Source organism: Pseudopipra pipra, chromosome 1 (genome assembly GCF_036250125.1).
Source record: "Pseudopipra pipra isolate bDixPip1 chromosome 1, bDixPip1.hap1, whole genome shotgun sequence".
In the NCBI taxonomy this organism is placed as follows: domain Eukaryota; kingdom Metazoa; phylum Chordata; class Aves; order Passeriformes; family Pipridae; genus Pseudopipra; species Pseudopipra pipra.
This window is the reverse complement of record NC_087549.1, coordinates 21,775,913-21,802,626: the sequence shown is the minus strand read 5'-3', so window position 1 is coordinate 21,802,626 and position 26,714 is coordinate 21,775,913. Positions and strand designations below refer to the sequence as shown.

The 26,714-nt window shown below is 34.3% G+C and overlaps 1 protein-coding gene across 2 annotated transcripts in view; it reads left to right on the top strand.

The window, feature by feature from the left end:
- Positions 1–26,714, top strand: part of VPS13B (vacuolar protein sorting 13 homolog B) — a 425,569-nt gene that overhangs the window by 233,086 nt on the left and 165,769 nt on the right. For both annotated transcript variants that reach the window (XM_064647722.1, XM_064647715.1), the window contains exons 26-30: positions 1,030–1,201; positions 2,285–2,399; positions 5,002–5,143; positions 6,902–7,310; positions 12,643–12,754. In XM_064647722.1, the coding sequence (XP_064503792.1) occupies positions 1,030–1,201; positions 2,285–2,399; positions 5,002–5,143; positions 6,902–7,310; positions 12,643–12,754 (950 nt within the window). The remainder of the gene's footprint in view (positions 1–1,029; positions 1,202–2,284; positions 2,400–5,001; positions 5,144–6,901; positions 7,311–12,642; positions 12,755–26,714) is intronic.

Sequence of the window (26,714 nt, the reverse complement as noted above, 5' to 3'; positions counted from 1 at the left end):
GACTGTACCTTGCTCCTTTCTTTTGTGCTTGAATGAAGTAAACTTGCAACACATGGTGGAGTTGCAAGTGAAGATGCTGCTGGATGTTTAGTGGCTTTTGGTTGACATCAGTGACTTAGGTGTCCATTACATTCAGTTTAATAGGCTGTAAACACTAGGAGCTGATGAGCATTTATATGTTTGCATCTTTCCTTCCCTAATTGAAGACAGTAATATCCAGCAAAGGAGCAGGATGAAGTCTTATGGCTGGTAAATATTATCAGAACATGCCTGCATTGCTCTAATAAGCCCACATAACAAGATTTTCAGTATAGCTTTCATTTGTCATGTTCTTTTCCTAAAAAACATTAACCTTTGTTAATTAACCTTCTTTGTTGAACCCTTAATGTTTTAGGGAATGAACAGATAATTGATGCCACAGAAATCAAGCACATTTGTCAACATTTCTTATATTTAGCAGTATTGCAAGTGACGATTATGTTTTTTTTAAAAAACCCAAAGTTTTAGAAAGTAGCAACTAAAATATTTCCAGTTCTTAGAAAAAACTTTTATTTTTTGAAACCTCTTTCCCAAGCCATTACAGGGTAGCACACAGAAGGGGAAAAAATAACCTAAACCTAGTATAGGTGTTATGGTCCTATTGGATGGCTCTTCACTTGGTACCTCCAATAACTCTTTCTTCCTTTGCCTTTCGGATATGCACAAGCCTGCATATCCCTTTTCCTATTGCATCTCCAAATATTTCTATCAGCCTATGCTTTTGATGATAGTGTTTCCACAGTGTAGAGTTAGTGAGGAAAGCTGTGAAACTGCCATGGAACCTTAAAATTTTACCATATAGTCTTTGCCAAAGTCTATTATCTCTACTTTGTTTATTTTTTCCTGATGTTAAAAATGGCTTGATTCAAATATACTATTGGTGAGTCTGAGTTTATATAGTTTGGGCATCTGCATCAGTCTTGAGAGAAGAAAGAAGTGAAATGCTAAAAAGCAATACTATTTTCCTCAGCTATTGCTTCTGTTTCATAGGGTGATTCTCTTCAGGGTGGTGATGATTCTCCATTCTCAGACTCCATTACACTGGAACAAACAACAAGTAATATTGGAGTCTCAAGTGGACGTGTCAGCCTATGGATGCAGTGGATGTTGCCAAAAATTACTATAAAATTGTTTGCTCCTGATCCTAGAAATAATGGCACAGGTATTCAGCACTTTTCCCCCTAATGTGCTGTTTTGAATTTCATACATTATTTTACAGCACAGTATTAGCTATTCAGAGCTTGTATCGACATTACTGAACATTGTAACACAGAAAAATGGGTTGGATCTGTATTTAAACTACAGCAACAAGCTCTAGTTAGGTTACTGTGTATAATGTTCTTTGCAACAACTGCAGTATTGTTCTTTGGCATAAACTTCCCACTCCATGTGGAAAGATAATTATGTTAAATTGGAAATAAGTTGGTTAATTTACTCAATAAAATGCTGCATCTTATTATTATTTACATTGCCTTAGAAGCAAGTATGTTTCATTTTGATATGATTTAATAATTATTTCATGTATGTCCATATATAGTCATGTAGTTTTGTATTGATAATTTCAAATTTCAATTTAACATCATGATTATAGTGTAATCCTAACAGTCATAGGAAGTTTAATATGGAGTTCAGTGGAGAAGTTTCAACTTCTCTGCTGAAAGCAGAAATATGTGTGGTACACAGTTTATCTTTTTTTCTTTGAGATTAAAGTTGGATTATTGTCCAACAGTAATTTTTTGAAAGCAACTCAGATTCCATAAACTGCAGGACTTCAAATTTCTTTTTTTTTTTTTTTTGCTTGGAAACACTACTGCTTAGTAATTAACACTGTTGCTCATAGATATATGAAAAAATAACATGACTAGTGGTTAAAGCAAATTTTCAAGAACCTTTGATTTTAAAACACTAATTACATGAGAGAAAGAAAACTCCAGTATAATTAGAGTAAATATCTTGGCAAATATATTTTTACTTTTCTTATTCAGGAATTATACTAGGAACACCTGAACTGAAAACCCCATATATAAGCTTCTCTACACATTTATATAAAAAGGTTTGGATTCTAGGGGTTTTTTTCTGGTACCTATCTGTGTGACACTCAAATAAAAAAGGGCTTTTTGAGAAAACTCTGCATAGAAGTAGCATTATTCTATTTACAAAATGTAGTGTCTCAGATATACTTTTTGCTTAAAATCCTGCAAGTTTCAGATTATTTAACTAATTTTTTTTTCTTTGACCATTGCAGAAGTTTGTGTTGTCAGTGAATTAGAAGATCTCAGTGCCTCAGTGGATATGCAGGATGTCTATACGAAAATCAAATGTAAAATAGAAAGTTTCAATATTGACCATTACAGAAACAGGTAATTCCTGTGAGTTGCTATGCTTTAATTTCAGACTGAAAGAAGGAGGCAGGTGGTGTTTTGGGGTTTTTTTTCTTCTTAATTTTTAACTTGAGTCTAAGGTAGGTATTCAATTTAAGTGAAAATATTTCATCCTTTTAAGTAAGAAAAGTCAGAATTTTGTCTTCTCAGAATTAGATCTTATTCCAAAGAAATACACGGAAATCATCGCAAATCAGGAGAGCGTTTTTTTCCCACTTACTGCTCCGTTGGTCCATTGGACCAAAGTAATTCATTTTAGCTTAACTTTTGAATGGGAAATTCCTGAAATATTGGTTCATGGTGTGTTAGCAAGTGCCAGTGTTTAATGATTTATGATACCTTATGCTAAAGCCAAGTTTCTGAAAAATGAATCTGTTTCTACTGCTATGGCAAAGCAGCACTTATGTAGTGCAGGGAACTAAGCTGAGTGCCTGTGTCTGTGGGACTCGGCGTAGTGTTGTGCAAACACGAGTGAAACTTCAGTAACTAATGTCAACCAGTATATCATCAATATTATGTACATTTAGGGTAAGTAGTTAAGCCTAGTCTGCCTTCCGACTTTAGCAAGTCCCATTATCTGGATAATTTGCTACACCAATGTGACTGTTCGTTTGGCACCTGGGCACACGGTTCTATAGAGAGATTGCATGTGCCACCTTCTGACTTGTATTGGCCATGAACACACTAGTCTTGATAAAGTAAGAGAGAGCCTATGTTGTCTTTGTTCAACTAGGTTAGCGTTTGCCATGACATATCAACGAATTCCATTATATGAGAGCGAAATGAAGAGAAAATAGAATAGTTGTGTTATTCCTTGAGAGGAAAAACATAGTTTAAAGCCTTTAGCACAGTTTTTGGCATTGAAAATAACTAAAATATTTAGGAGCACAAACCATTTTGACTTGGAAACTAATGTCTGCAAGGTCTTATTGGACACTTATTGTTCCCTAGGTACAATAGGAAGGAGATTTAGATTCAACTTAGCAAAGTTACCAACATATCTTAGACTTTACTCCTGATCAACTGTCTTAAAAAATATTTCAATTTCTATCTTTTTACTTAAGTTACAAATGCAGTTATTGTTTGTATATAATGTAACATTTGATAATCAAAATTTGTACTTTATTTTTTAAAATCAAGTCACTAGGCAGGAGTGCCGAGCGTGTCCTGGGGGGCATCAGGCAAAGCATTGCCATCCAATTGAGGGAGGGGATTGTCCCACTCTGCTCTGCACTGGTGCAGCTACACCTTGAGTCCTGTGTGCAATTTTGGGCATCTCAATATAAGAAAGATATTAAGCTCTTAGAGAGCGTCCAAGGGAGGGCAGCAAAGATGATGAAAGACCTTAAGGGGTAGCCATATGAGGAGCGGCTGAGGTCACTTTGTCTATTCAGCCTGGAGAAGAGAAGACTGAGGGGAGACCTCGTAGTGGTCTACAGCTTCCTCAGGAGGGGAAGTGGAGGGGTAGGCACTGATCTCTTCTCTGTGGTGACCAGTGACAGGACCCGAGGAATGGCATGATTCTGTGTCAGGGGACGTTTAGGTTGGATTTCAGGAAAAGGATTTTCATGCAGAGGGTGGCTGGGCACTGAAACAGGCTCCCCAGGGAAGTCATCACAGCACCAAGCCTGACAGAGTACAAGAAGCATTTGGACAGTGCTCTCAGGTACACGGTCTGACTCTTGGGGATGGTCCTTTGCAGGGCCAGGATGATCCTTGTGGGTTCCTTCCAACTTGGGATGTTCTATGCTTCTATGAAATCCCAGTAGGTTTTTGCTCATAAGAAGCTTTGGGGGAACAAAAGAAAAAAGAAAGAAAGAAAGAAAAGCCCAAAACTTATTCCACTTGACAGAATTGTTACTGTTCTCATTTATATTTCCTAATCTCTTCGGAATACCTTGCTCTTATCTGTAAATCTCCGTGGACTAAAACCAAAAGCAGAGAATAGATGAGGTGAACTTTCTGTCTTCCAGGCCGGGGGGAGATTGTCAGTCAGGACATTTTGAAGGAATTTTTCTACAATGCAGAGAAAAACTTTTGGTGAGATTTCTTTAGTAAACTAAGGTGCTTACCTGAATAACTCAAGCAACATACTTTTGCTTTATTCTTCAGTATGTTAAAAAGAATGATTACCAGAGCTGTAGTACAAAGCACATTTTAATAGTTAAAAGCTAATTTTTTTCTAAATAATACTGATTTTGTAACATGTGAAGACAGCTTTATGTTCACAGTTTCTTTGTTCTTGTAATCATTCTCCTTCTTGTTCTGTTAGAGCTATCTGCTGAAAATCCAAGGGTAAGTCCCTTTTCGATATGCAGGATTTTACTATAATTTTATTCTCATGTGTCTTGAGCTCTTGCTATACGTTGTCCCTTGACATAAAATTTTGCAAAGTAACAAATTTTATTTTGCTTGATCAGATTGAATTTCAGCTTTTTAGGAAAAGGTGTGGCATAGGTTTATCTTGCAGTTACATCAAAACACGCAAGCAAAATGTAATTTTTTTTTTTTGCTTATAGCAACTTTTTTGTTTCTTTGTTTTTTGTCTTCCCATCTTACATGCCTCGTTCATTACCTCAAGCCTTGGGGAAGATTCTTGGTCTCTGGGACAATATGGAGGTGTGTTCCTTTCCTGTACTGACAAGCTGAACAGACGTACCTTGTTGGTTCGACCCATCAGCAAGCAGGATCCCTTCAGTAACTTCTCTGGCTTCTTTCCCTCTGTAAGAATCTTCTTAAAAATTTTTACTACAGAACTTCCACTGAAATGCCAGTAAAAAAGAAAAATCTTAAAGTGCTTTAGTTTCTTGGCATCTAAGTTTTTTTGTGCTGAATATATTTCTTGCTTATACTGATTATGTATTGTGTTATTTCCCTCTTCCCCTTTTGTAATATATGTAATTTTTTGTAGATATAGGAATGAGGGTTGATGGTTCACAACCTTGTACATAACAGACCACTGAAGTCAGTGGGATTAATTTATATTAAAAATGAGCACATACAGTAATGTTTGAAGCCCTAATAGATAAAAACCAGTACTAAATGCTGCATTGTGTTACTGTAATTCTGCTATCTACTTAGGGATTTAAGTACTTAGTATTACTGCAGTATACCTTTATGCAGCCTTTTAAAATTCCTTCTCTAATTATGATAATGCAACAATTAACAATTTCATATTTAAGTCTTCCTTTTGAATGCTTCGAACATTACTTGCTGTTTCAGAATAGCTCAGTGTGAGATATTTAACCCCTTTTTTTCTTGCTTCTTTATCCTTAAAAGGCTTTATGTATTATGACATTGGAGTCTTTACAGTTTTGTGGGTATATCATTTTATGTTAGTGGAAGTTCTGTATGGTTTGATTTATTTTCATCATGAATATTCATCGGGAATACTTTCTCTTATTCTCCCTGTTACAATTCTTATAGGAAATTAATTTACCAATTTGTTTTAATTCACTTAATTGTAAAACCTTCAAGTTTTCCAGCATTTAAGCTATATATCCTGTTTATTAAGGATATATATCCTTACATATATATCCTTATTATATATCCTGTTTTTCTGTTAACAGTGTTTGAAATCAATTTAATTTATTCAAATTTAACATGCTGAAAGAAGCAACAACTTGCAAAATGTAGTTACTTTCATTTGTGCTCATATGATAAAAGGTAATATTTAAACAATAGTAAAGAATTCTATTAAAATCTTTATAACGTTGTTAAAATTTTTTTTTTACATTTTTCTATCACTAACTTTCAAAGATAATATGCAAACTTCATTATACATCTTCTGGGAGCTAAGCATCTAAGCTGTCATCTTCAGCTAGAAAAATCTGTCTTAAGTGAAGGAATCTGCAGTTTCTAAAGTACAATGCATTGTACATTTAAGTGATGTGCTTTAGCATGTGGTACAGCTGTTTTCCTTTAATACTCAGAGTTGATGAGGCAAAACCAATTCAATACTTACTTAGTTGACTATGGGTGGTTTACATACCCATGTTTAAATAGAATGAAGCTATCTCAGCACTTAAGTGATATTTTAGCACCTATGTTTTTTGCACACACAGAAGGAACAATGCAAAGAGAGTAAGATCTACAAATGCCTAAAATGAAGGAGAAATCAAAATATATAACGATGTTAAAAAGTATCAAAAAGATTTTGTAAATTTAGATGCTTAAATACATGGGATTTTTTTGTCTGGTTGGATTTGAGTTTCATGCAACATAAATAATTAGAAAAGAAAAAGTTCAGAAATTCACAGTTTTAGCTGACCCAATACAGAGAAGTGTGGACGTGCTGTGAACAAATTGTTAATTCAAAAAAAAAAGAAAGGTTTTGGGTTTTTTTACTATTAATGAACTGTGGAAAGCTATTAGAAAATATAGAACATTAAGCAACCTAACTAGCAGAGAATAGGGTAATTGATGAATGTTACACATATGTTTTTGCTGTTTATTTATTTATTTATTTTTCCTTGAAACAGACAACTGCAAAACTTTTAGATGGTTCACACCAGCAACATGGATTTCTTTCTCTCACTTATACCAAAGCTGTGACAAAAAACGTCCGGCACAAACTGATATCAAGAAATGAACGAAGAACATTCCATAAACTGTCAGAAGGTCACACTGATGGTTCTCCTCACTTTCTTCATGAGATCCTTCTCTCTGCTCAGGCCTTTGATGTGGTCCTCTGTTTTCCTTTGCTTAATGCCATTGCAAGCATTTTTCAAGCCAGGTTGCCGAAGAGTCAAAAGGAGAAAAGGAAGTCACCAGGCCAACCTATGAGGACTCATGCTCTGACTTCCCGCAACTTGCCTCTGATTTATATCAACACTGGTGTAATAAGAGTCTTCTTTCCCAAAAATGAGGAAGATCGTCATAATCCAGAAGGTACAGTATTTTATGTTGGAGATTTTTTGCTGTTCAGTGTTGTAGACAAATACTTGTAGTTAAGTTGCTGACCATTGCTTCAGTTTTAAGAGTCATAGTTAGAAAACATCTAATATTCATGCTGTTGCTCTGCAGATTTACTCAAAAGTTCTTCTAGGTATTTATTTGATCCTTGCTTTCCTGGTACCTAAAGAGTTTACATTATAAGAAATGGTCAAGGATTGTGGAAAGGGAGCTTAACCTAGTTCTGCAGTGGTGATTCTGTGTCAGCTCTCATTACACTGCTATCAGTTAGTCTTCATAGACACGTGTTCTGGCAATGGAGCATAATCAGGGAGCCATAGTTCTTGTGGGAATTGACACCTGGAAAACCATATAGTAGTGAAGCAACTGGGTATTCTAGTTCAGTTTGGAAAATGTTATTAAAGTGTACCTTGTGATTGATGCCTAACAGATGATATGGTTTATCATTTTAGTTGAAGCTATTCTGACTCTCTTATGGAACAGGCTTTCAGGTATTTACAGAGTTTGGGTAGCATAAGCTGTTTGTAAATAGCTGTTTGATCTATGGATAATACTTGTCCTGTAAGAAATTGTTCTCTCTTCGTATGGAAAAATAAATTTCCATCCCTATTACAATCTTTATAGATAAATAAAGAGATGCTAACGTTAAAATTACACCATGTAACAGCTAGTAAGAGCGCGTTCACTTCTCACAATTTTTCTAGAGATTAAAAAAAAAATAAATTAGTGTTTTACTGGTATCGTGATATGTTTACATAAGTTCTGTAGGTATGGAGGGGTTTTTTTTACCCTTATATATGACAACACACAATTAGTATAGTCTTTAGATTTTTTTTTAGTCCTAAGAGTATAGTCTTTAAATTTTTCTCATAACCTAATTGCAAGAAGTGCAGACAGTGAGAAATTACATAGATCACTTTTTTGCCAGCATCCTCTACAATTTTCCAACTGGGAATGCTGAAAACACAGGAAGATAAAATTAGACTGGCTGTGTTAGCAAGAAAGAACTATGATTCTAGTTGGAAGGGAGTTCTAGGGCATGCTGTCAAGGAAATCTTTTTTAAAAGTATGTTTTTGTAGCTCTGGAGCTGTATATTTCATTTAAAAGATGTTTTAAAAAAAACATGTCTTGTTGCTATCTCTTACTTGAAAATACATGCAAGGAACAGAATTGAAAATCAGTACTTTTTTTTCATTTCTTCTTTCACCCTAGATTTTCCCAAAGTCTCATTTGTTTATGAACATGAAATAGATTGCTTCTCTCTTCTCCTACTTATTGTCTTCAAGAACAATAGAAATTAGAAACAGTAATAAGGAGCAAGAGTTGAATATGACCCACATCACTGGTGTGCTAGGTCAGGGAAGTGTTACATATTGTGGAGGTATGCCTCCATAAGACCTCATTCATCATTTATTGACTAGGAGAGATTTTCAATCTGATCAGACTTAACGTGTTTTGATTTGTAATCACTGCAGTAGAAGTAGAAAAATTATTTCAGTTTCTCTTCTAGTCTGCTGTTCATACCTTGTGCACACCAGTAGTTATGAAAATGAATACTATCCTTCCCCCCAAAACCACATGTAATTGTGACTTTACATGTAGAGTTAAAAATAAAAAAGCAAATCTGTTTTTTCATGCAGTCCAAAACCAAACTTGCACAATGAACTGTGGTAGACAAACACTATGAAATAATCAAAATCATGTTTTTTCTTCTGAGGAATTCACATGCATGCATGACTACACCCACACAATTTTATAATATTTTAGTGGCATGGTTTTTGCAGCAGCACCAAATTAACATTTCTTTTTGTGGTAGATTTGAGGGCAGCATTCTATCCTAGGCAATAAGCAATGCTGCTTTCTCCAAGTTTGATTTGTTAATACATCAGGTGGTGTTTCAAGCTCTGGCCAACAGCCCACACTTACTTAGCAATGAAGTAAAGATAACTAAATATATAAAAGCAATATATAACAAATGGGAACAAGAATTACTGAATAGCAGAAGACTATAAATAAAAATGGTAAATTGCAAAAAACTGATAAGAAGTGGTAGAGATGGAAAATCCACATCTGGCTGGTTTGAGGACAATAGCAACTCTCTTTAGTACATACTAGGAGCAAAATGTAGGGAATCTCTAGAAAGGACATGATAAATTTGTTGATAGTGAAAAAGAAAAGGCGGCATACTGAATAAACGTATGTCCTGCATTTGTAGAAGTGATATATTCTTGTCACATGAGCATGACTCTCTACTTTGAAGTCTGTCATAACATATGGTCTGTAATATCCTCCTTGCTTACTATTAACGTTTCAAATCAGTCAGGCTGAGTAGCTTGTGCTCAGGGATCTGAGTCGTCTGAGGCTAATTTTTAACACACCTTGGAAAACCAGGTTTTAGACAGCTGAAGGTATATCTAGTAAAGTGAAAAGTGTGATGATCAAATAAAATTAAGACAGGTAGTTTTATTGCTCTCCCTCAGTGAGATTATAGGAAAAAATATTACAGAATTGAGTTAATAAATTATTACATATTTGTTACATAACAATAAACATGGTTTTATGGAAAATTAGTCTTGTTAAACACATCTGATTTCCATTCTTCATTGTGGTTTCAATTCTTAGTTGATAAAATGTTTGCAAAGATTTGATATGCTTAGACTTTTGTAAGGAGTTTGACATTGTTTCTTGTGGTATTTAATTTAAATACATCCCCATATGATATCTGTGGAAATGTTAAATGAATTAAAAATGGCTAACCAGAAGGCTAAAAAAAACCCACAAAAACTTGTCAATTGGGAATAATAAGTGAAACTGGTATTTTTGAAAGTAAATAGCATCAGCAAATGTTGCAAAGAATTTCCCGAAGCCATGCATCTGGGTCACTGTCCTCACATCACTGCTTGTAGAAAATATACTAAATCTTCCGAAGCTGAAGTTATATATCAAGGAAACAGTTTATGCAGACTGTGTCTTCAGGGCTGGAGAGACTATCCTGAAAACAGTGGCTGAAAACAGCTTGAGGGTCACAGTGAACTTAGTGAAAAGAAATAAGGGTGAGAGCTGTACTTCTGCATACGGCAGATGATGAAATATAATGTCCAATTTGCTTTCTGTTATAAAACTGGGTATTGATAGAAGCAAAGAGGTTGCTGAAAAGCATCACAAATGTTAATTGATTAAGTGCTGGAGAAAAGCCTTAAAAGAAAGGATTAAAAGGGCATAATGTCTTCAGCTCAGCAAAAAGATGACTGAAATCAGTGCCTAAACCCAAGTGAAATAATGAACAACATTATTACACTTGAGTCACTAAGACTTTCCTAGATTGTACTTACATTGTGTAGTGTAGATGTTTTTCCCCTCAAAGTTATTAATATCTGTAATGACTGTCATTATGTTTGCTACATTATTCCCATATTTTGAAAAACATGGGTTAGTGAATGGATATGTGAATTCATCACATGAAGTCATGACTCATTACCACTCATTAAAAACCAGCTGAACATATTAATGCCTGTAATTCTTTCTGGTTTAAGATTGACTTAATTTATTGACCTACAGGAAACTGTACACAAAAGGTCCATGCCTTGTCTTGAAAAAAACTCCTGAAATACTTACCCAGTAGAGACCGTAATGAGTAGTCCTGTGTTTATTTTTCTTTGCTAATTGTCAGAGACAAATTAAAATTCTTATCCTAAGATATATTTTATTAAGAACCACTTCTCAGAATAAGGCATTTGCACCTAATTAAGTTGCAATTACAATCTAATGTGTATTTAATACCTTCACTCCTTTTTCTTATGTGAGTGTTGGAAAGAAAAAATCCGACACACAAGTGTACAGTGGTGATATTCTAAAACTTAGCACAATGCATTACTCTTTTTTTTTTGTCTTAAAGTTAAAAATACGGATTCAAATTTAGTCAAAAAAGGGGGTTCTCATCCGCTTAACCTTTCTGCCTTAGTTCTGGCAACCAAACCATCTTTAAATAGTTTTGTTTTGCTTTGGGGAAACTAAAGGATTTGACTTTATTTTGTAAGTAGATGAGGTTCTTTTAAGTAAATCACTTGTGTTCTGATTTAATTGTGCATCAGAATTTGCATTCCTGCTTTGCCACATGTTTACTGTGGTATTTCCTACAATAGTTTCAAAATATCTTGAAATTTCTTTGAATTCTGTGACTTCTTAGATCTGTTCAAAAATACAAATATGTCTACATACACATTTAGCTGCAAAACATGGTATCTTTTCCACCAAGACATTCATGGGTCTGAATGGCCATTTTTTAAGCTTATAGATTTTGCTTGTTCTTTCCACACCAAGCATTTCGCTCTTAAGTAAAATATTTAAACTCTGTTCTGCTACTGTAATTTTGTTTTTAAAACTTATATATGAGAGTCTTCCAGAACTTCGTTGGATGTGGGAGCAAGCGTGATGTCATTCTGCCCTTGCTACTTATCACACAGGTGTTGCAGTGAATCATTTCCCTTCATGTGATGAACTCTGAACTTGCATTGCATGTTCTCAGGAGCTTCCTAGTTCCTATGGAGTCTTCTGAGCACAACCTTATCCAAGTGCTTTGTCTGTCTGCTGACAGTTAATTTACTGCAAGAAAACGTGGTGCTAGTTTATTTCTGGGTAGAACTTTGGTTTTCAATCTAATACCACCATTGCTTTTAAAACTAAGAAACTGTACATGTGGATGAAATTTGAAAATGATGGAGACGAAGTGGAAAGCAGAGATTTTTCTTCTTGGAATAATTTTGTTACTGATGTGAAATTTACTGTCCAGTACTACATCTTGTTCTTTGTATATGTGTCAGATTTCAGATTCTCTTGTTTCAGTCCTTGTGTTTGAACTTTCCATGTATGCTGCAGCCCATTACAAATGCTACTAGGATGGTTATATTGCAATAACCTGCAATGTTTTACATCTAAAGGATCTAGGCCTTTAATAAAAAGGATACATGATTTATAATAGTTTACATGTTGATATTTCAGCAAATAATTATTTGAGAAACAAACAGATTTCAAAGAAGTCTGTGGAAAAAGTAATTTTGGAAGAAAAAAATTAATAAAAAAGCATCAGAGAAAATAAGAAGTCACAGACCAGGTTTCAATGGTGCCATAAAACTCTGGGGAAATGAAATGTATCACAGCAGGGCTATTGATATAATGGTGCTTCTGAACAAAATCGAACCCTTAGCAAATATTCTTATGTTCATTTTTTTAAGGTAATAATTTTTCAGTGTTCCTGCTATGTGCATTTGACTTTTAATCAAACATATTTTTCTCTTCTCCTAACTACAGGTAATCCGGCAATTAAAGAAGACACTTTGGTTCTCAAGATTGGATCTGTCTCTATGGCTCCTCAGGCTGACAACCCTCTTAGCAGAGCTGTGCTCAGAAAAGACATTTATCAGTAAGTGTCGGGGGAGGGGTTTGACTTTTCAAATATGGTCTCGGAAAAATTCATTCTGGGAGAAGTTAATTGATCAATAAAATGTGTACGTGCAGCCTGTAAAAATACTTTTCACATACAACCTTTTGATATTCAAAACCAGGTTTTTCTGATTTTCTTCACTTGTGGGCTTTCAAATCCATTTAGACAAATCAAATTCTGCTGTGAAGTGCTGATGAATAACAGAATTTAAATGTCGAGTCATTATGAATTTTAAGCTCACAGATGAGAACATTTTAAGAGACTTTCTTTTATTCAGCTACTACTAAGTTCACCTAAGAGAAAAGGAAATTTTTTGTGACTACCAAAGTGTTCAGTAGCCATATAGTGTGAAGGAGATAGATCTTAATAATATAAATGGTAAACATATATTCAAACTGTAGGATTCTTCATGTCATGTAGATCAAAGCTGAAAGGAATGCAAACTTCTAAGGAGCTCTTTCCAGTAAACACATTTTCTGTGAAAATGTCATGCTCTGGATTGTGTCACTAAGTATGTGCAAACCACACTAATCATATATAGGCAGCAAAACTGGTGAACATATGTAATCAGCATGATAAAAGTAATATATGATCCTTAGTAGAGTTGGCACTGTTGCCAGACATGAAAGTATGGTTGCAAATAATACCAAGTGAGAAAAGTCACAGAAATACAGATGAACAAGTGTCTTATACTTCCCGTTGGTCTGTTTTTCAGATGTGGCAATATTTTTAACTACTTCGTAGCGCTCCTCAATAGAAATTACAAACATCAAAATCTTTTCCCAGCAGTAAAACATTTACTGCCTAGAAAATGACAGCAAGTTTTACTTTTTGTCAAGACTAGAATTTTTAGGAGACCATGAAATATCTGCAGTTTTCCTTCTGATCACTTAGAAGTTGTAAGAATGTCTTTTTCTTCATATTTCCATGTGGAAACATTTAAATTAATGGCTTTCCTTGTATGTTTAGTTATAGTAGTTTATCCTTTTTTTTCCCCTTTTGTTTTTAAATGAACATTGTATCTATTGTGTTATGGAGCTTTCATGGAAGAAATTTGCAGCCTGGCCCTAGCAGCAGCTTTGGGTGGCAGACCCTGGTCCAGGGTCCCCTGCCCACAGATGAAAGAGATCTTCCTGACATTTGTACAGGCTCTTCCTGCTTCTGCCCTTTCTGCCTGAGGAGACAGTCTGATATCTGCTTTGAGAAGTTAGAGAACCAAATGTAGGTTCCACTCTTCTCATAGCAACCAAAAATTCATCAGGAAAATCCCTGATTATAAAGTGGAATCTGTAATTTCCAGCTTCTGTGAGGTCATTTCAGTCACCAGGGGAAACTGTGGTGTTCCTTGTATGCACATTACAAACCAGTGAAATTAGTGAAGCTGTGCTAGTTTACATTTTTGAGTCTAATATCTTTGCATCTGTTTCTTTACCTGAAATGCAGAAATTCAGTGCTTTTCAAATCACCCAATTACTTAAAGGTGCTGGTGGCATTTTGCGTTATGACCCTCTGTGTCTTATATACATAAATGTTCCAGACTAGATTTGTGCAGTTTTTATTTGATTTTCATAGTTTTATACAGTTACAATGTGCTCCAGTTCTCCTTCAGAAATGAAGACACCAAATGGGTAAAATAGAAATATGTGCTGGGCCAAAGACCTCTCTTGTCTTGAGTGTTACTGGCTTTTTTGCAACCAGTCTCACAACATCATGCTACCTATGTCTTTTTCTGAGAAATGTCTCACATTTTTAGTAATTTCCTCTAACTGCTTCAATGACCACTCTTCTAATTTCTCAGCATCTTTCAAATGACTAGGTCTTTCTTTCTATAATCATCCAATCATACTAGCTTTATTGTTTTTAAGATATATTGGAACAGAGTGTCGAGTTACTTTGCAGCATTTCATGGGACAATATTGAAGTTGGTAGTGCGTGGTCCTTTGATTTTGGGAAGAAGGTTACTATTTTGATCCATTTAAGTGAACTTCAACACTTTCAAGCAATATAAATGAATTGGTTTTTAAATAAAAGTATTAAGCTTCCAATTTGGGGTTGAACTAGATGCATTTTCTAATTACATATTCTTTGATCCAGAATAAAGTGTACTTACAGGACCATGGTAGAGAAGACAGTTGTTCATTTTCTTACATGACAGTCACTGCTGTTAGACTGCTGGAGTTTTGAGTGGACTTAATGTCACCATTTTTAAGTTGTTGTTGTTGCTTTGCTTTTGGGGGTTTTCGGTTTGTTTTGTTTTGTTGGGATTTTTTAAATAAAATAATACAAAGAATTTTGTATTGTTGGGCAGGACATACAGTCTGTATTCAAGGGAAAAAACCCAAACAGTTGGATATTATTAACACATGATGTTAGGCCTAATGTTAGTGTTTGTTTCTCCAAATATGAGATTTGTTAACTTAAAAAGTGTTTTCCCTTTTAGCATGCCCATGGTAGATGGTACTAGATAGCAAAACCTGGAGCTAATACAGAATGCTTAAAAATCAATTAGTAAAACGAATAAACCCTCACAATGTGTAGTTCATGTATTTAGGTGAAAGATTTCTTAGTAAATATTAACAGATACAAGGAGTATGGTATCCAGTTTAAGAGACTCAAAAAAAAATTAAATTACAGCAGCCTGTTGATTACTGAAGAATTAGCTGCTACAGTGTTCTAATAATCCCAACATGTCATCTTCTGTCTTTTTCCAACCACTATTCTCTAATTTGCTGCTGCTGCTTTTAATAGAATAAAAGAAAATAGATTGTTGTCTGAACCACTGTCTTTACAGTGTTTCTGGAGTGGGGATACAGACTTAATTTGCGGTGTCACTTTGGTTTAAACAGTCTTCTGTTTAGGCCTGAACTACAACCACGAGCAATTAATATCACTTTTGTAGTGCTTCATGAAAAGAATTTTTGCTTCTCATTTAGAAACTGCTCTTTTAGAAAAGGCTAAGAAACATTTTCATGGCTGGAGGCTGAATAGCATTTCCAAATATCTTTTGAATTTATCCCATAAATGTAAATTTATATAAAAACTGAATGTGCTAGTATATCATTAACAGAATGCCAGAGCATGAAAGGTAAGTTTGGTATGGCTGCAGGTCATACTAAATAAACCAGATTACTTTTGGCCTGTAAGCTGAATTGACTCCATCTATGTCTTAGGAAAAATAGCTTACGTGCTAAGTTGGAGAGAGAACTAAACTGAAAATGGAATGTTGGAAAAATAACGTGCCTCAAAAGTTTGGGAACAAATATTTTTTCAAGTGATTATTGGAATTTGGAAAGAAATGTATTGACATAGTAACTTCAGTTTTCCTATGCCATGTAAAAATGAGTCTAAAAGTATTTCTTCCAGTAGAAAATGGACCAATATAGTTTTGTCTGTTAATACACATAGTAAACAAAGATGCATGCACCATAACAGTAAATTTAGGGCTTCTGAAAGAAGTATACTGACACAGTTTTAGCTGGTCACAGTAGGAGACAATATCCCCTTTTCAGTTTTTTTTTCATCTGCTAAATCCTAGAAGCTGTTTTGCTTGTTTTAATGATTTCTCATGATTTTTCTCATTCTTAAACCCCAGCTCCAGGTAAGGTGTGTTTGTCTTCCACAAATATGACCAGATCTTGATGTTCCCATCAAGAAACTGCCAGTTCCGTTGATTGGTTCTCTTGTAGATACCAGAAGGCCTTGGTATGGGGCCAGGGAGCAGAATAAAGGAGGTTTCAAATAAGGATGCAAGTCAAGCAGCTGCCTAACCTGGCTAAAGAGTGGGAAGAGCAGTTAATTTAAACTGTGGAGGAGTCAGATTAAATGAAATTTCTGCTAAGCAGTAAAGGAGAGAACTGCATTTTTGTGAGCTTTAACTACCTGATCATATTAAATTTGGGACTGGGAGTTGGGGAGGTTGCTGCTTGTACATGACTCCACAGGCTGCAAAAAAACAAGATGATGTGGTCATTTCTTACTTGTGTGATCTTGCTGTATGTTTTAGAACTTTTGAAGTGGCCAAATGAATGGTCAAATAGATTTGTCAAAACTGAGGTCTAGCAGTTTTGAGGAATAAGAATCTTGAGATAGGGAAATCATATTAATGCCCTAATGAAGGGAAAGTCAGGCAGTTATGCAATACCAGAGAAATTGCATCAGAGAGAAATTTATAAATGCTGTGACTACAGGAAAAAACAACCATCTTTCTGAATGCAAAAAGTTACATTTTTCAGACCTGGATTTGTTCTTGTTTGACTCTCTGGTGTCTAAAAATTCCATCTGAAATTTCTTTCCTTAAGATCTTTATAAAGGTCTCTCATCTACGGATTCTTTGGTACCCTACATGAAAGGAATGCTTCTGCTAGTTAAGTATAAAGGAATTAAGAGCTTAACTACACAGAGACTTTTAGCAGTTGTGGTGTTTGTAGCAATACTTTGTTTGCTTTGGAGGGCATCAGTTAATATTTCTCATTAGCAGTGAGCACTTCTCTAAAAACTTAAATATTGGTATTATGTGGAGAGTGCTAAAAGCAGATATGTGGCTGATTCTGTTAAAAAAAGTCCAAGGAAAGCACAGAATCATGGAATAATTTAAATTGGAAGGGATTCTCTAGTTCACCTTGTCCAGCCTCCTACTCAAACAATTTAGATCAAGTTGCACGAGTCTTTCCCCAGACAACAAACCTAGGAGATTATTAGATTTTTGATAATTACTTATGAATATAAAGCAATTCTGAGGGCACCAGAATGGTGCCCTTCTTGGTGGGAGATGGAGGTGGCTGCAGCAGACAGAGTAGCATCTTCCAGGACAATTCAAAAAGCCACATTTCCTTCTTTGTATGTCTTCATATGTTTTCCTTTTGCCATTTCCTAAGTTCTTTTTATTTTAACTAAAGTGACTAATGTAGAATATCAACATGAATAAATTATAATGCTTAAAGAAGTGATTAATCAGCTGTGTGTGTAGTCGTTTTGATCAGTTTTCTGCACAATTATCTCACTTTCTATGAGAAAATTTTGTCACCTTTTTAGATGACAACAGTATTTTCCTCTATATACAAAGAGTGCTTAGTGCAATTAAGCTGAGCATAGGTGGAATCTTTGAACACTTCTAGTTAATGGAAACATGACATAAAAAGTAATGAATTTTTAAAAAGTGTGTATGTCAGGGGTGGGAACAATGAGTAGCACTAGTTGTGCTAAGCTACCAGCAGAACTAGAGACTATCATTAGGAAAATGCCTGAGGAAACTTCATCACAAGACACAGAAATTCTGTTTCTCTGACTGAAAAAATAACAGCAAGTAGATACACGGATGTGCTTAAATATAAAGCAGCACAGAGCTGAAATTGAGATGACGTTTAGTTTTATATTGGGATATTATAGCAAATACTGTGCAAATGTTCTAATCGATTATATAGGTAATTGCTGATCAGCCTCAACATGATTGTTTTTAGCAAACTCATCATAAAAAGTTAATTAATAGAATTTTAGGGAGTATCCATGAACAGATAGAGTAAAGCAATGTTCAGGTACAGTACTTTTAATGCAAAAATGAAATGGCTGACAAAGCACTCAGAGAATACAGGCTGTCTGGAGGCTGTTCTGTAAAGGTCTTACTAATAAGATCTGGAATAATATTGCTAAGCTGTCAGGTTCTGGGAGTTTAGGTAAACAGAATCCCAAGCTTTCCTCAGCTTGGCCGATAAAGAATCTAATTGTTGTCCATGCTCTGGATTCATCATTTTTGAGATCCAAGGATTTCATTCATGTCATATATCAAAGCTTAATAGTCCAGCTTCGAGTGTTCCATGGTCATTTTCATGTGTAGATCTTTCATAGATCAAAGCATAAAGCTGTCCTTAGACTGTTTCCAATTTTTGAATGTAAATGGAAATTCTTTAAACATGCCCCTTCCCCCCAAAAAAATTACACGTAGAGTTTACTCATGAAAAGATAGCTGTAAATTTTCTTATATTTTTCATGAAACTTTTTATCAATGCAAGTCTTTTTTTCATTGTATCTAGCTGTTTTTTTCAATGTGTCTAATCTATGCTTTTCATTTTTGTAGTTTATTGGTTTTCACTGTTCAGCTCTCAAACATTTATAAATAACAAAAGAAGGTTGTTTTCCATATAGAATATCTTCTATTTATCTTTATTTCAAGGACCTCTGTCTGAAACATGGTTGTGATAATCATGTAAGGCCCATAATTGGTTAACAAAAATCCTTCAGTGAAATAAGGAGTAATAAACAATTTTGTGTGTCTGTCCTGATAGTGCTGGAGTGAGGGGAAGGAAAAAATGATGCAAGGAATTTATGAAAGAAGCACATACATAGCCAGCAGTCTGTGTGGAAATCTGTTTTTTCTTTCAAATGTGGTTTGGAAAATCAAATGCTTTTCAAAACTTTTCAACAGCACCCACATCTATAAGCATCTTCTCTTCAGGAATATTTTTTTTATTCAGTATTAAATCACTGTGGGACAAATTTATATTCAAAAACTATACATTGAAATTATTGTTACAAAAAGCCTGAATTTTCTATAATTAGTATGAGCAAAAATGTTAATTTTGATGTTTTCTTTTTCAAACCAGTTGACAATTTAAAAACTATTCTTTTTTGCATAGAACTGTAGCATTAGAGTAAGTAAATGTTTTCCAGAATATGGACATAATATGAGTAATTATCTTTTAAGAGTTTATTATGTTACAAAGATTCTATTAAAACTTATTTTCTATTTTGCTTCTTTACTTTTTAACACTTCTTTGGAGCTTATTTGGTTGGCAGACAAGGAATTAGCTAATGCTAATTAGCTGACCTGAGTTTCTTTCTTTTTCTTTGAATAAAAGCAACAAAGATAATCAGTGAAAAAATATGTATGTGCACATAGTTTTTGATGGAAATGTGAACTGCTTATTAAAATGTCCATATGTGCCATAGGGAAAAGGAGTATATCATAAAATCTCTGTTGCAGTTTTTCTAAACTTTCTAAATGGTTAAAACTGCAGAGGGAATGTTATGTAAGAAAATAACTTATAAGAAAAGAAATTCTTTGTGTTTCAAGGAAAAGTATTTCTTTTATTGCATACAGGTTGTGAAACAGAGTTCCACTAGCACCATTTTCAGTTTTCTTCTTCCTGTGTTAAGGAAAAAAAAATTGTAACAATGAAGATTTTAAACTTGTTCCTATAATTTATTTACTAATTTTTTCAGATTTGAGACCAGGATGGTTTTATTCCTCAAGATGTAGCTTTTTTTTTTTTTTTAAACAGGATTTTCTCTACATATAGATTCAACATACAATCTTTCATTTAATAATTTAGATTTATTAATTGTTGAGCTGGGGTGTAAATCAAAATATTCATACCAAAAAGCAAGTTCTAAATGTTGTTCTTTGCTATTGTCCTTGAACGCATGGTTTTTTAGCATAAGGACCTTAGGAATGTTGTCTTTATCTTTCATAAGAATCCTGTACCACTCTCTGAAATAGGGCTTGGAGGTAAAGTCTTTTCCTGGTTTACATTTCTTACTTCTTCTATCTTTAGTAAAGAGGCAAAAAACAAATCTGCTTAGACCTTTCGCCCAGTAAAATATTCATGTATATGGATAGCATTACATGGAAACACCACTCCTAATTAACATTGGCGTGTTTGAGGCTATTGCAGCAGTTATTAATTTAAAACCCTCAGTGGAAACTAATTGTAAAATAACAGCTGGAACTGCCCATTTAGTTTCAGAAATGTAGCTTGTTAATTATCTAATACCAAAAGCTATTCAAAGCTAAATTTATATTTGGAATTCAACTTTAAAAATGTTCAGCTTTAACTATCAATCTTATTTTTACTTGAAATTTCTTTATGAGTTCTACAGGAATCTTCAACATATCTAATTTACCTAAATACATATATTTGAAATATATTTCCTTATGATGTAATAGTAAAAATAAAATAAATTTCATAAGAAAAGCATTTTTACAACTTTATTTTTCTGTTCAATTCATTGATTTAATCATGTTCTCAATACACATACCTAATTTATATTTTTTCTTTCACTTAGTAGCAGAGAATCTGATTCTTGCAACAATTTTTAATTTCTTCGTGCAGTTTCTCACAGAAAGCAAAGTGAATATTTTATAGAAACATTCCTATTGAAGAGCAATTGCATTATCATGTCATTTAAACATCCACTTGTTAATCAGGGCAGCCTTATTGGAAACCTTATTAAATATGTCAGGGGAAAAAAAATCAAGTAAATACCAATAAAGAATGAATTCAAAGGAATAACCAATTAATTCAAACAGAGCAACGGTGAAACCTGTGAAATTTATAAAGATATCTTTTAAAGTCTTGTAATTCTTAAACAGTGCATATATTAAAAAAATATTTTAAAAATAGTATCCCTTGTCAATGATTTATTGTTACTATCAGCTTTGTTTTGAGGACTTAATATACATTCTATCTGCAAAGTTCTTCCTTTCAGTTGAGCACACTGCTTCTGACTTGGCTGAGGTATTTGCACAACTGTGTTTTTCGGCCAGCAACATCCCAGTCCTCCATGAGGAGGGGTGGGAAGGAGGAATGAACTTAGTTTATGGAGACTCACAGAGATGTGTTTATGTGTGCACAAAAGCCCTGCTGTAGAGGCAGACAGAGATTTCAAAGAGCGACTTCATAGATCTTTCAAAACCATTCAAGTGTTACGTGGAAGATTATGGCAACTTGCTCACATGTTTGGGAGGGGCTCCAATGTCGAGGCATGGTGAGGAGAACCAGTCTGAGCGTGGGCACCTTGTGGATGTGTCTGTTCTTTACTAATGATCTCTCCTGCCCTCATGTACCAGTTCAATGGGCAAATATGCTCTGTGTGTGCAAGCCAGTCATAACTAGTGCTTAGGGCAATCACATGTCATTTTCCTAGATGAAGCATAAAGCATTTGAATTTACAGTGGGGTTAAGATTGTTTCATTACTCGGGTGTCATTCATTCTAACACCTGTGTGTGATTTAGAACTAAATTAGGACTAGATTTCCAGAATCCCTTTAAACTGCTCTGTGTGTTCAGATTGTGTCTCTGTTGTGCTTGTGCGCTATACTTTGTTCTATAAAAGCATTTCTCAGCTGTGGGTGATCTTAACTATGATATATTCTGCAAAGTCAAGGCTAAGTTAGAGATAAACAGCAGCCTGAACTCAGAGTTTTCTTGTTCTCCTGATACTTCTTGCTGTCTCAGTAGCTGTTTTAACATAGTTAAATTAGTATTTGCTGCGTGGCGTATGCAGAACTTGATGCATGAAGTTCATATAACCTCAGTTTTCAAAGCTGTAATATGTTTATGGTGACTCAGTGGAGGAGAGATTAGGATTTCCTATATTTGTGCTGGTTTTAGATGCTGTTTAACATAGTTTTGGTCCACTTCCTTTTTTCCAAAAAACTGCAGTTCTGCTGTGATGAAGCCAATCAAAATAAAATCAAACAAATTGTTTGGGGTTTTTGGTTAGTTTTAATCCTTTTAAACTTTTCATTATATTCTATTATCACTTTATATACTCAAATACTCCGTATCTTTAACTACTTGCTTTTATATTTCCTAGTCTTTAGATTCTACATATTTGTTATACATAGGGGATTTTTTTATTGAGACCTAAGGTTATTGCAGTTGTTCTCATCTTTTCCCTTGGAAGACTAATTTATTTTTCTTTTTTTTCATAATATTTAGCACATTTTGAATGAACCCCTCAGAAATCTCATATCTCTTTCCCTTCAAGCAGCACTGAAACATACCTCCTTCACTGAGATCAAATTGTGTAACTATTTGCTTCTCTTAACTCCAATGGCAGCCTTTCCTTCCATTTGAAAATATTTTTCAAATTGTTAATTCTTCCTCAAAACAGTTCTTGTTTTACCACAGCTGAGAGAAAACATGTCAGATGTTTGAAGAGTTCTTTGAGTAGAGAAGTCTCTCACTCTGCCACTGAAGCAAGTGATGTGCAGATTAGCCATGCCCAGTAAAGGGGATAAAGGAGTAAAGCATGTCCCTGAGCTTCTTTGGAGCAGCCCAGAGTGGGGTGAATGTGATGCTGATTTTTTAACATTATTTTACCTACGATCTTTAGGCAAAGAATTTTGTGCTCACTGAGGTTGTAAATCTCAACTTGAACTGTTTTAAGACCTGCTTCTCTTCTCCACGGTGTTGCGGTTTGTACTTGTGTATTGTGAACTGGCTGAGGGAGCTGAAAGAATTAAAAAAATGTTGGGGTCATCAGGCAATTGTTTTCAGTTAGGTTATTGCCCTGAGCCTATTTATTCTATAGATATATGAGGATTAGCCTTGGCAAAAAGGTGCACTGTATCAGCATGGGATTGGATCAGCTTAAGCTGCCATCATGCTCAAGGCTTTTGAAACACAGCACAGAATCTGACACTGTGTACTAAGAATTTTAATAAAATTCTCAGATTCAGCATTAACATTATTAAATAGACTGTAACGGCTTTAAAAAGTTGAACAAGAAAGGGCACAGAGACAAAGAAAAACACATTAAATACCACTTAAAAATCCCAGGATACTTTTCACAGTTTACATACTCAGCAACCTAAATGTAATGAAAAATTTTTCAGATAAGCTGTAAAACTGGGAAATAAAAGGTAATCTGAAAGCTAGAGTTATTTTTTATATGAGTTGTGGTTTATGTTTTATGTTATAAAGCAATATTATTGAAGCTTTTACATTTCTTTTCTTCAAGTTACCTCCCTTTAATCTTTCTTTTTCCCTAATCAAGTAGCTTTATATTTTGCCTGTTATTGTAAAATACAGGGAGCTGGGGGGAATGAGGGGAGGTATTTTGGTTTCTGCTAACATGGGAGAAAATATTTAGTTGGTCCCTAGAAATTAATACCATGTTAAGAGTTAGAGTGGTCCCTCTGTGTGAATTACTGAAGTAATGTTCATTTACTTTACAGAGACTCCTTACAGTTTCTTCCCAGGCTTTCCTTTGCTGATTCTTAAAATATACAATTGAATTCATATATCAAGGTTGCTTTTCTGTCTTAAATAATGAAATTTAGCATCTAAAAGTCTTGGCTGCAATTAATAATTTATTCTAAAATAATTCAAGAGAGTTTTTAAAACTTAGTATTCTGTACAGTTTTCTTCTTAACCGTTTGTCAGTAAATATAATTTCCATCAGATCTGGTTTCAACAAATATTTTCTGTTGAAAAGTATTTTCCAGTAATATATAAAGCAGACTTCTTTTCTTTGTGGTATTTTTTAATTATAACAGGATCTCAAGGTAAGTATAATGTAAGTTGTGTGCTTCTGTTACTGGGAAAACCATATCCCGTTTGTAATGAGACATTTGTTAACTTCTGTATACAGATTGCGGTTCATTCCATAAATATTTGTGGGTTCTCTGATGTCCCTCACAGGGTTTTATCTATGACAAGTTCATACCACAGCTCTTAAACTACTTTTTGGATAGAAGATTTCTTTCTTTTGCAAAAATGTTTGCCAATGTCTTTCATTTAATGCTTGTAAGTACTCCTGCTTTGGTTTTCAGTTATTTAACAAAAGAGATTATCAGAAATATACAGAATGGTTACATGTTATTTGAGCATATTTCTCTATGGGATACTCTTCCAAGCTCCCATGGCAAAATTAAATCCATGTTACTGTTATCCTGAACAATTCAAATTGCTGTTCAAGTGAGCATGGTTCCTAGCCCTTACTGATTTTTCCAATATAGCTTCACTTAGCTCAACCACCTTAAGTATGGTCAAAAGTCATGCTTAATGATTCCTATGTTTAAGCCATTAGTGTGCTATTAAACCTGATTATGCTGCAATAAAATAAAAAAAAAATATTAAAAAAACACCACCAACAACAAAACGAAAACCAGACTAAAAAGTTATGGACGGTGGTTTTGTTGCATTTCAGAAGCTATTCTCTTTTTTTGTCCTTAAGAACAAAAAAATCCATCACTTTCTTTTTTTAAAGATTGGTTTGCAATCTTATAGGCTTTATTAATTTTAGGACACAAAAATAAATGTACCATTTTTCAGTCTCTCAAAATATTTTCCATGCCCACTGATGCTTTTTGGTTTTTTGCTAGGGTTTTGGGTTTTGCCTGCAAGAAGACAGTGGCTAACACTGGTATGTTAATGGCTAACACAAGTGCACGTTGAGAGTAATAAAATACAGAGATGGTATCAGGCATCTCTGCTGAGTTCAATGTAAATGATTGGCATAAATCACAAATACTCCAGTTTTCTGGCATGATACTACATGTTCCCCAGCAATTAAAAATAAACAGGTGTGGAGGTGATACAAATAGAACATAAGAGTATCTATAAATAAATATACCCTGTACTAGCAGGATAGGAGTAGAACAGGTTTGAACTTTTCCTGATAACCAAAATTATTTAACTGTTGAATAGTATTATTTACTCTTTGTATGTGACAGTTTTTCAGGGAACTGGAAGAAACTTGCAGATTAGCAAGTCCAACTTCAAAGCAAATCTGAAATTTTTCTGTTTCCCAGTTTAAGGTTGAAAGTGTATCTATGTGTACATATATGTATTCAAGAAAAATATGGAGGAATGCAATTCTCTGGCATATCTTTTTTGATCCACTTTATTCAGACAGCTTGCAGTGGTTGATTTTTCTATGTTTTTGACATAGTCCAAAAAAAACCCTTGATATACACTACAAGTGTTTAGAAACATTACAAGTGTTTTTAAAGTTGCTTTCTAAAAATAGTTCATAAAATCTACATATTGTTTTCTTCACGCATTGCAGCTCATAAGAGTGTAACAAATTATATTAACTAAACTGGACTCAAACTAATTACAGATGATAGAATTTGCTGTTTCCCAAATGGGCAGTGTATTTGTTTGTGTGTTTGTATCTGTGTAGTGTCCTTGCATTTTTATTTTTTTTCTGGCAGAAAATAAAACTCTTGAATTTTCTTTATAACCACCACTATTTAAATGTTTTGGGTGCTCGATGGAGTCACTGAACTACCCAACATTGGAATCTGTAGTCTTCACAGTCAATGTTGTGAATACACAGGGTATTTTGAGTAGATTTGCATTTTTTTCTTTCTCTTTTTCCCCTTCTTCAAATGTGTATTTAGAAGTAAAACTCCAATATATCTTGCTAGGCATAGATTGACTTTGGAAGTGCCATTAAAAATAGTTTAATGGGAGTTTTAGGAAGAAAAAATATTGGGCTTAACATGACAGCTAATACATTTCATAATGAATATGGAATGAGTTTTATACCAGGAGAGTTTTCAAGGGATATTGAAATAGACAAAGTAGAGACATAGACAATATGCCAGGACTTCAGAAAAGAAGAATTAAAGGGAGGTTATTTTTAATACTCTGTTATCGACATATTTTACAATATCGTATACACTGTTTCAAAAAGAGTTCCAGCTTGCCATTATGATTACAATGATTCTGCAAAAATGAAAAGAAAATACAAGTGGCATCTTGAGAAATGAATCAATCAGTGCCAGAGATAAATGTGAATTGACTTGGAAAGTTAAATATTCATGTTTTAGAGTAGTTTCTTGTATTATCCATACTATAAACGTCATCTATTACAATAGAAATGTGCTGAAACTATGCATCAGTACACATTGTTTAATGTAAAGGAAAAGCTGGTATTTTTTTGTTCATAACATTTTTTTCTATTTTGTGTGGAACTTGATTGATGACCACCCATGAGTTTGATATATTGACACAACAGTGAAAAGAAATCCTGTCCTGTGTCAGCTTATCAAATGCACTGTGGACAGTGTGCCTTCCAGCTTGTACCATTATACCAGGTTGTACCACACCGTTTAAAGAAATTCCATGCATCAAATCTGATGGCTGTGTTCAGTGAAACTCAACCTCCGTATTTCCAGGTGAATTTTTAGAACATCTGAAAAAACTGA